The sequence below is a fragment of the Pelobates fuscus genome, chromosome 9 (genome assembly GCF_036172605.1).
Source record: "Pelobates fuscus isolate aPelFus1 chromosome 9, aPelFus1.pri, whole genome shotgun sequence".
Taxonomy (NCBI): Eukaryota; Metazoa; Chordata; class Amphibia; order Anura; family Pelobatidae; genus Pelobates; species Pelobates fuscus.
The window spans coordinates 10,697,153-10,709,236 of NC_086325.1; the positions used below are offsets into that span (position 1 = coordinate 10,697,153).

Below are 12,084 nucleotides of genomic sequence, written 5' to 3' on the forward strand. Positions count from 1 at the left end.
GGGACTGACCATTAAACATGTCACTGTCATTAGTACACTGTGACCCTGGGAGGGACTGACCATTAAACATGTCACTGTCATTAGTACACTATGACCCTGGGAGGGACTGACCATTAAACATGTCACTGTCATTAGTACACTGTGACCCTGGGAGGGACTGACCATTAAACATGTCACTGTCATTAGTACACTGTGACCCTGGGAGGGACTGACCATTAAACATGTCACTGTCATTAGTGTACTGTGACCCTGGGAGGGACTGACCATTAAACATGTCACTGTCATTAGTACACTGTGACCCTGGGAGGGACTGACCATTAAACATGTCACTGTCATTAGTACACTGTGACCCTGGGAGGGACTGACCATTAAACATGTCACTGTCATTAGTACACTGTGACCCTGGGAGGGACTGACCATTAAACATGTCACTGTCATTAGTACACTGTGACCCTGGGAGGGACTGACCATTAAACATGTCACTGTCATTAGTACACTGTGACCCTGGGAGGGACTGGCCATTAAACATGTCACTGTCATTAGTACACTGTGACCCTGGGAGGGGCTGCCCATTAAACATGTCACTGTCATTAGTACACTGTGACCCTGGGAGGGGCTGACCATTAAACATGTCACTGTCATTAGTACACTGTGACCCTGGGAGGGACTGACCATTAAACATGTCACTGTCATTAGTACACTGTGACCCTGGGAGGGACTGGCCATTAAACATGTCACTGTCATTAGTACACTGTGACCCTGGGAGGGACTGACCATTAAACATGTCACTGTCATTAGTACACTGTGACCCTGGGAGGGACCGACCATTAAACATGTCACTGTCATTAGTACCCTGTGACCCTGGGAGGGACTGACCATTAAACATGTCACTGTCATTAGTACACTGTGACCCTGGGAGGGAGGCACCATTAAACATGTCACTGTCATTAGTACACTGTGACCCTGGGAGGGACTGACCCCTTAACATGTCACTGTCATTAGTACACTGTGACCCTGGGAGGGACTGACCATTAAACATGTCACTGTCATTAGTACACGGTGACCCTGGGAGGGACTGGCCATTAAACATGTCACTGTCATTAGTACACTGTGACCCTGGGAGGGACTGACCATTAAACATGTCACTGTCATTAGTACACTGTGACCCTGGGAGGGACTGACCATTAAACATGTCACTGTCATTAGTACACGGTGACCCTGGGAGGGACTGGCCATTAAACATGTCACTGTCATTAGTACACTGTGACCCTGGGAGGGACTGGCCATTAAACATGTCACTGTCATTAGTACACTGTGACCCTGGGAGGGACTGACCATTAAACATGGCACTGTCATAAGTACACTGTGACCCTGGGAGGGACTGACCCTTAAACATGTCACTGTCATTAGTACACTGTGACCCTGGGAGGGACTGACCATTAAACATGTCACTGTCATTAGTACACTGTGACCCTGGGAGGGACTGACCATTAAACATGTCACTGTCATTAGTACACTGTGACCCTGGGAGGGACTGACCATTAAACATGTCACTGTCATTAGTACACTGTGACCCTGGGAGGGACTGACCATTAAACATGTCACTGTCATTAGTACACTGTGACCCTGGGAGGGACTGACCATTAAACATGTCACTGTCATTAGTACACTGTGACCCTGGGAGGGAGGCACCATTAAACATGTCACTGTCATTAGTACACTGTGACCCTGGGAGGGACTGACCCCTTAACATGTCACTGTCATTAGTACACTGTGACCCTGGGAGAGACTGACCCTTCAACATGTCACTGTCATTAGTACACTGTGACCCTGGGAGGGACCGACCATTAAACATGTCACTGTCATTAGTACACTGTGACCCTGGGAGGGACTGACCCCTTAACATGTCCCTGTCATTAGTACACTGTTACCCTGGGAGGAACTGACCATTAAACATGTCACTGTCATTAGTACACTGTGACCCTGGGAGGGACTGACCCCTTAACATGTCACTGTCATTAGTACACTGTGACCCTGGGAGAGACTGACCCTTCAACATGTCACTGTCATTAGTACACTGTGACCCTGGGAGGGACCGACCATTAAACATGTCACTGTCATTAGTACACTGTGACCCTGGGAGGGACTGACCCCTTAACATGTCACTGTCATTAGTACACTGTGACCCTGGGAGAGACTGACCCTTCAACATGTCACTGTCATTAGTACACTGTGACTCTGGGAGGGACCGACCATTAAATATGTCACTGTCATTAGTACACTGTGACCCTGGGAGGGACTGACCATTAAACATGTCACTGTCATTAGTACACTGTGACCATGGGAGGGACTGACCATTAAACATGTTACTGTCATTAGTACACTGTGACCCTGGGGGAGACTGACCCTTCAACATGTCACTGTCATTAGTACACTGTGACTCTGGGAGGGACCGACCATTAAACATGTCACTGTCATTAGTACACTGTGACCCTGGGGGGGACCGACCATTAAATATGTCACTGTCATTAGTACACTGTGACCCTGGGAGGGACTGACCATTAAACATGTCACTGTCATTAGTACACTGTGACCCTGGGAGGGAGCGACCATTAAACATGTCACTGTCATTAGTACACTGTGACCCTGGGAGGGAGCGACCATTAAACATGTCACTGTCATTAGTACGCTGTGACCCTGGGAGGGACTGACCATTAAACATGTCACTGTCATTAGTACACTATGACCCTGGGAGGGACTGACCATTATACATGTCACTGTCATTAGTACACTGTGACCCTGGGAGGGACTGACCATTAAACATGTCACTGTCATTAGTACACTGTGACCCAGGGAGGGAGGCACCATTAAACATGTCACTGTCATTAGTACACTGTGACCCTGGGAGGGACTGACCATTAAATATGTCACTGTCATTAGTACACTGTGACCCTGGGAGGGACTGACCATTAAACATGTCACTGTCATTAGTACACTGTGACCCTGGGAGGGACTGACCCCTTAACATGTCACTGTCATTAGTACACTGTGACCCTGGGAGAGACTGACCCTTCAACATGTCACTGTCATTAGTACACTGTGACTCTGGGAGGGACCGACCATTAAATATGTCACTGTCATTAGTACACTGTGACTCTGGGAGGGACCGACCATTAAATATGTCACTGTCATTAGTACACTGTGACCATGGGAGGGACTGACCATTAAACATGTTACTGTCATTAGTACACTGTGACCCTGGGAGGGACTGACCATTAAACATGTTACTGTCATTAGTACACTGTGACCCTGGGAGAGACTGACCCTTCAACATGTCACTGTCATTAGTACACTGTGACTCTGGTAGGGACCGACCATTAAACATGTCACTGTCATTAGTACACTGTGACCCTGGGAGGGACTGACCATTAAACATGTCACTGTCATTAGTACACTGTGACCCTGGGAGGGAGCGACCATTAAACATGTCACTGTCATTAGTATACTGTGACCCTGGGAGGGAGCGACCATTAAACATGTCACTGTCATTAGTACGCTGTGACCCTGGGAGGGACTGACCATTAAACATGTCACTGTCATTAGTACACTATGACCCTGGGAGGGACTGACCATTATACATGTCACTGTCATTAGTACACTGTGACCCTGGGAGGGACTGACCATTAAACATGTCACTGTCATTAGTACACTGTGACCCAGGGAGGGAGGCACCATTAAACATGTCACTGTCATTAGTACACTGTGACCCTGGGAGGGACTGACCATTAAATATGTCACTGTCATTAGTACACTGTGACCCTGGGAGGGACTGACCATTAAACATGTCACTGTAATTAGTACACTGTGACCCTGGGAGGGACCGACCGTTAAACATGTCACTGTCATTAGTAAGCTGTGACCCTGGGAGGGACTCACCATTAAACATGTCACTGTCATTAGTACACTGTGACCCTGGGAGGGACTGACCATTAAACATGTCAGTGTCATTAGTACACTGTGACCCTGGCAGGGACCGACCATTAAACATGTCACTGTCATTAGTACACTGTGACCCTGGGAGGGACTGACCATTAAACATGTCAATGTCATTAGTACACTGTGACCCTGGGAGGGACTGACCATTAAACATGTCACTGTCATTAGTACACTGTGACCCTGGGAGGGACTGGCCATTAAACATGTCACTTCATTAGTACACTGTGACCCTGGGAGGGACCGACCATTAAACATGTCACTGTCATTAGTACACTGTGACCCTGGGAGGGACTGACCATTAAACATGTCACTGTCATTAGTACGCTGTGACCCTGGGAGGGACTGACCATTAAACATGTCACTGTCATTAGTACGCTGTGACCCTGGGAGGGACCGACCATTAAACATGTTACTGTCATTAGTACACTGTGACCCTGGGAGGGACCGACCATTAAACATGTCACTGTCATTAGTACGCTGTGACCCTAGGAGGGACTGACCATTAAACATGTCACTGTCATTAGTACACTGTGACCCTGGGAGGGACTGACCATTAAACATGTCACTGTCATTAGTACACTGTGACCCTGGGAGGGAGGCACCATTAAACATGTCACTGTCATTAGTACACTGTGACCCTGGGAGGGACTGACCATTAAACATGTCACTGTCATTAGTACACTGTGACCCTGGGAGGGACCGACAATTAAACATGTCACTGTCATTAGTACGCTGTGACCCTGGGAGGGACTGACCATTAAACATGTCACTGTCATTAGTACACTGTGACCCTGGGAGGGACTGACCATTAAACATGTCACTGTCATTAGTACACTGTGACCCTGGGAGGGACTGACCATTAAACATGTCACTGTCATTAGTACTCTGTGACCCTGGGAGGGACTAACCATTAAACATGTCACTGTCATTAGTACACTGTGACCCTGGGAGGGACTGACCATTAAACATGTCACTGTCATTAGTACTCTGTGACTCTGGGAGGGACTAACCATTAAACATGTCACTGTCATTAGTACACTGTGACCCTGGGAGGGACTGACCATTAAACATGTAACTGTCATTAGTACACTGTGACCCTGGGAGGGACCGACCATTAAACATGTCACTGTCATTAGTACTCTGTGACCCTGGGAGGGACTGACCATTAAACATGTCACTGTCATTAGTACACTGTGACCCTGGAAGGGACTGACCATTAAACATGTCACCTTCATTAGTACACTGTGACCCTGGGAGGGACTGACCATTAAACATGTCACTGTCATTAGTACACTGTGACCCTGGGAGGGACTGACTGTTAAACATGTAACTGTCATTAGTACACTGTGACCCTGGGAGGGACTGACCATTAAACATGTCACTGTCATTAGTACACTGTGACCCTGGGAGGGACTGACCCTTCAACACGTCACTGTCCTTAGTACACTGTGACCCTGGGAGGGACCGACCATTAACCCCTTAAGGACACATGACATGTGTGACATGTCATGATTCCCTTTTATTCCAGAAGTTTGGTCCTTAAGGGGTTAAACATGTCACTGTCATTAGTACACTGTGACCCTGGGATGGACTGACCATTAAACATCTCACTGTCATTAGTACACTGTGACCCTGGGAGGGACTGATTATTAAACATGTCACTGTCATTAGTACACTGTGACCCTGGGAGGGACTGACCATTAAACATGTCACTGTCATTAGTACACTGTGACCCTGGGAGGGACTGACCATTAAACATGTCACTGTCATTAGTACTCTGTGACTCTGGGAGGGACTAACCATTAAACATGTCACTGTCATTAGTACGCTGTGACCCTGGGAGGGACCGACCATTAAACATGTCACTGTCATTAGTACACTGTGACCCTGGGAGGGACTGACCATTAAACATGTCACTGTCATTAGTACACTGTGACCCTGGGAGGGACTGACCATTAAACATGTAACTGTCATTAGTACACTGTGACCCTGGGAGGGACTGACCATTAAACATGTCACTGTCATTAGTACACTGTGACCCTGGGAGGGACTGACCATTATACATGTCACTGTCATTAGTACGCTGTGACCCTGGGAGGGACTGACCATTAAACATGTCACTGTCATTAGTACACTGTGACCCTGGGAGGGACTGACCATTAAACATGTCACTGTCATTAGTACACTGTGACCCTGGGAGACACCGACCATTAAACATGTCACTGTCATTAGTACACTGTGACCCTGGGTGGGACTGACCCTTCAACATGTCACTGTCATTAGTACACTGTGACCCTGGGAGGGACCGACCATTAAACATGTCACTGTCATTAGTACACTGTGACCCTGGGAGGGACTGACCCCTTAACATGTCACTGTCATTAGTACACTGTGACCCTGGGAGAGACTGACCCTTCAACATGTCACTGTCATTAGTACACTGTGACTCTGGGAGGGACCGACCATTAAATATGTCACTGTCATTAGTACACTGTGACTCTGGGAGGGACCGACCATTAAACATGTCACTGTCATTAGTACACTGTGACCCTGGGAGGGACCGACCATTAAACATGTCACTGTCATTAGTACACTGTGACCCTGGGAGGGACTGACCATTAAACATGTCACTGTCATTAGTACACTGTGACCCTGGGAGGGAGCGACCATTAAACATGTCACTGTCATTAGTACGCTGTGACCCTGGGAGGGAGCGACCATTAAACATGTCACTGTCATTAGTACGCTGTGACCCTGGGAGGGACTGACCATTAAACATGTCACTGTCATTAGTACATTATGACCCTGGGAGGGACTGACCATTATACATGTCACTGTCATTAGTACACTGTGACTCTGGGCGGGACCGACCATTAAATATGTCACTGTCATTAGTACACTGTGACCCTGGGAGGGACTGACCATTAAACATGTCACTGTCATTAGTACACTGTGACCATGGGAGGGACTGACCATTAAACATGTTACTGTCATTAGTACACTGTGACCTTGGGAGAGACTGACCCTTCAACATGTCACTGTCATTAGTACACTGTGACTCTGGGAGGGACCGACCATTAAACATGTCACTGTCATTAGTACACTGTGACCCTGGGAGGGACCGACCATTAAACATGTCACTGTCATTAGTACACTGTGACCCTGGGAGGGACTGACCATTAAACATGTCACTGTCATTAGTACACTGTGACCCTGGGAGGGAGCGACCATTAAACATGTCACTGTCATTAGTACACTGTGACCCTGGGAGGGAGCGACCATTAAACATGTCACTGTCATTAGTACGCTGTGACCCTGGGAGGGACTGACCATTAAACATGTCACTGTCATTAGTACACTAGGTGTTTGGGAGGGACTGACCATTATACATGTCACTGTCATTAGTACACTGTGACCCTGGGAGGGACTGACCATTAAATATGTCACTGCCATTAGTACACTGTGACCCTGGGAGGGACTGACCATTAAACATGTCACTGTCATTAGTACACTGTGACCCTGGGAGGGACTGACCCCTTAACATGTCACTGTCATTAGTACACTGTGACCCTGGGAGAGACTGACCCTTCAACATGTCACTGTCATTAGTACACTGTGACTCTGGGAGGTACCGACCATTAAATATGTCACTGTCATTAGTACACTGTGACCCTGGGAGGGACTGATCATTAAACATGTCACTGTCATTAGTACACTGTGACCATGGGAGGGACTGACCATTAAACATGTTACTGTCATTAGTACACTGTGACCCTGGGAGAGACTGACCCTTCAACATGTCACTGTCATTAGTACACTGTGACTCTGGGAGGGACCGACCATTAAACATGTCACTGTCATTAGTACACTGTGACCCTGGGAGGGACTGACCATTAAACATGTCACTGTCATTAGTACACTGTGACCCTGGGAGGGACTGACCATTAAACATGTCACTGTCATTAGTACACTGTGACCCTGGGAGGGAGCGACCATTAAACATGTCACTGTCATTAGTACACTGTGACCCTGGGAGGGAGCGACCATTAAACATGTCACTGTCATTAGTACGCTGTGACCCTGGGAGGGAGTGACCATTAAACATGTCACTGTCATTAGTACACTATGACCCTGGGAGGGACTGACCATTATACATGTCACTGTCATTAGTACACTGTGACCCTGGGAGGGACTGACCATTAAACATGTCACTGTCATTAGTACACTGTGACCCAGGGAGGGAGGCACCATTAAACATGTCACTGTCATTAGTACACTGTGACCCTGGGAGGGACTGACCATTAAATATGTCACTGTCATTAGTACACTGTGACCCTGGGAGGGACTGACCATTAAACATGTCACTGTCATTAGTACACTGTGACCCTGGGAGGGACCGACCGTTAAACATGTCACTGTCATTAGTAAGCTGTGACCCTGGGAGGGACTCACCATTAAACATGTCACTGTCATTAGTACACTGTGACCCTGTGAGGGACTGACCATTAAACATGTCACTGTCATTAGTACACTGTGACCCTGGGAGGGACCGACCATTAAACATGTCACTGTCATTAGTACACTGTGACCCTGGGAGGGACTGACCATTAAACATGTCACTGTCATTAGTACACTGTGACCCTGGGAGGGACTGACCATTAAACATGTCACTGTCATTAGTACACTGTGACCCTGGGAGGGACTGACCATTAAACATGTAACTGTCATTAGTACACTGTGACCCTGGGAGGGACTGACCATTAAACATGTCACTGTCATTAGTACACTGTGACCCTGGGAGGGACTGGCCATTAAACATGTCACTTCATTAGTACACTGTGACCCTGGGAGGGACCGACCATTAAACATGTCACTGTCATTAGTACACTGTGACCCTGGGAGGGAGTGACCATTAAACATGTCACTGTCATTAGTACGCTGTGACCCTGGGAGGGACTGACCATTAAACATGTCACTGTCATTAGTACGCTGTGACCCTGGGAGGGACCGACCATTAAACATGTCACTGTCATTAGTACACTGTGACCCTGGGATGGACCGACCATTAAACATGTCACTGTCATTAGTACGCTGTGACCCTGGGAGGGACTGACCATTAAACATGTCACTGTCATTAGTACACTGTGACCCTGGGAGGGACTGACCATTAAACATGTCACTGTCATTAGTACACTGTGACCCTGGGAGGGAGGCACCATTAAACATGTCACTGTCATTAGTACACTGTGACCCTGGGAGGGACTGACCATTAAACATGTCACTGTCATTAGTACACTGTGACCCTGGGAGGGACCGACAATTAAACATGTCACTGTCATTAGTACGCTGTGACCCTGGGAGGGACTGACCATTAAACATGTCACTGTCATTAGTACACTGTGACCCTGGGAGGGACTGACCATTAAATATGTCACTGTCATTAGTACACTGTGACCCTGGGAGGGACTGACCATTAAACATGTCACTGTCATTAGTACTCTGTGACCCTGGGAGGGACTAACCATTAAACATGTCACTGTCATTAGTACACTGTGACCCTGGGAGGGACTGACCATTAAACATGTCACTGTCATTAGTACTCTGTGACTCTGGGAGGGACTAACCATTAAACATGTCACTGTCATTAGTACACTGTGACCCTGGGAGGGACTGACCATTAAACATGTCACTGTCATTAGTACACTGTGACCCTGGGAGGGACCGACCATTAAACATGTCACTGTCATTAGTACTCTGTGACCCTGGGAGGGACTGACCATTAAACATGTCACTGTCATTAGTACACTGTGACCCTGGAAGGGACTGACCATTAAACATGTCACCTTCATTAGTACACTGTGACCCTGGGAGGGACTGACCATTAAACATGTCACTGTCATTAGTACACTGTGACCCTGGGAGGGACTGACTGTTAAACATGTAACTGTCATTAGTACACTGTGACCCTGGGAGGGACTGACCATTAAACATGTCACTGTCATTAGTACACTGTGACCCTGGGAGGGACTGACCCTTCAACACGTCACTGTCCTTAGTACACTGTGACCCTGGGAGGGACCGACCATTAAACATGTCACTGTCATTAGTACGCTGTGACCCTGGGAGGGACCGACCATTAAACATGTCACTGTCATTAGTACACTGTGACCCTGGGAGGGACCGACCATTAAACATGTCACTGTCATTAGTACGCTGTGACCCTGGGAGGGACCGACCATTAAACATGTCACTGTCATTAGTACACTGTGACCCTGGGAGGGACCGACCATTAAACTTGTCACTGTCATTAGTACACTGTGACCCTGGGAGGGACTGACCATTAAACATGTAACTGTCATTAGTACACTGTGACCCTGGGAGGGACTGACCATTAAACATGTCACTGTCATTAGTACACTGTGACCCTGGGAGGGACTGACCATTAAACATGTCACTGTCATTAGTACACTGTGACCCTGGGAGGGACTGACCATTAAACATGTCACTGTCATTAGTACACTGTGACCCTGGGAGGGACTGACCATTAAACATGTCACTGTCATTAGTACACTGTGACCCTGGGAGGGACTGACCATTAAACATGTCACTGTCATTAGTACACTGTGACCCTGGGAGGGACTGACCATTAAACATGTCACTGTCATTAGTACACTGTGACCCTGGGAGACACCGACCATTAAACATGTCACTTCATTAGTACACTGTGACCCTGGGAGACACCGACCATTAAACATGTCACTTCATTAGTACACTGTCACCCTGGGAGACACCGACCATTAAACATGTCACTTCATTAGTACGCTGTAGGCTTGACCCTTGAACATGTCTGTAATTGATGTATTCATGGTCTTACCTTGATTAGACATGGTATAACGCCTCCGGAGCTGAGCTGCAGGTAATTCCCTAGGATGGGTAAAGGGAAAGGTCCTGGAGGCATCTTCCTCCTCTTCCATGCCCACTTCCCAAGGAACAAAACCAAAAAAAATGCAACAAATGCCACAAGAGTCAAAACTGAGACCTTTAGATCAAACATGTCCCCTTTTCTCCTAGGCTCCGTTTTACACTGATCACTGCTCTCTCATTTGATGACCGCTTTTGTGAAACGGAAGTTCTGCCTTCCCCAGTTTACCAATCATGTTTATGCATTTTGTATTCACATCTCCGCCAAGATACACAGTAAAGGTTCTAAAACCTTTTTACAAAATAAATCATGTTGGGCAACTCTTTTTGCAATAAAAGCAGTTTAGGAAATAATTATTAACTATAACACAGTCAGAATATAACTGTTGCAATTTTCTAAAATAATTAAACTAATGGACTGTTTGAGAATCCAGCGAACCGGTTTAAATCAACAAACCTTTTGTCGACCAATGAGCTCAAATAAATATTTATAATTTGTGCTTTGACCTCGGACATGCTTCTGGCATTTGTGTTTTTTGAGCATCAGATCTCCAATCTTTGAGAAAATTGTGAAGAAAATGAACACCTTTTTGATAAATGTCATCTTGTCCTCCCCGGACTTCTCCCCTGCCGTCCTGCAACGTGCCACTGCTTGCCTTTCTTCCATCTCTCACTGGATGTCCTCCCACTTTCTGAAACTCAATCTCTCTAAAACTGAACTCCTTGTCTAACCTCTACCTCACATACCTGTCTCTTGCTCTCTCCTATAGGGCAGCACTCTACTCTCTCCTCCAGCTCTGCTTCACTCCCACCTTATTTGATTGCTATTTCCTGTCCTATTTGTTAGGGTTCTTACCTGAGATGGAGGCTGTAGCGCAGATATGTTTGCTTACCCTTGCAGATAGACAGTCCAAGGTGACTAGATAAGAAACCACCTGGACTGTGAATAGGTGTATGGGGGCTGTCCAGGAAAGGTGATTCCAATGCAGTACCGACAAGGACACAAACAGCAGGATAGTCAAGGGATAGCCGAAGTCAAAGGATGCCAGAGGTCAGGATAATGAAGTGTAGCCAAAGTCAAGGGTTACCAGAGATCAGGATAAACAAAGACAGAAGTCGGGGTCAATATGGAGTTTGAGTTTAAGAGACAGGAACTGAACACACACA

The 12,084-nt window shown here is 47.0% G+C and overlaps 1 protein-coding gene across 1 annotated transcript in view; it reads right to left on the bottom strand.

The window, feature by feature from the left end:
- LOC134572290 (cytochrome P450 2C23-like) overlaps positions 1-11,017 on the bottom strand; it is a 36,119-nt gene extending 25,102 nt beyond the window's left edge. Inside the window, exon 1 of the mRNA XM_063431169.1 lies at positions 10,871-11,017. Within this exon, the coding sequence (XP_063287239.1) occupies positions 10,871-10,954 (84 nt within the window). The 5' untranslated portion in view covers positions 10,955-11,017. The remainder of the gene's footprint in view (positions 1-10,870) is intronic.
- Between the last annotated feature and the right edge of the window lie 1,067 nt (positions 11,018-12,084).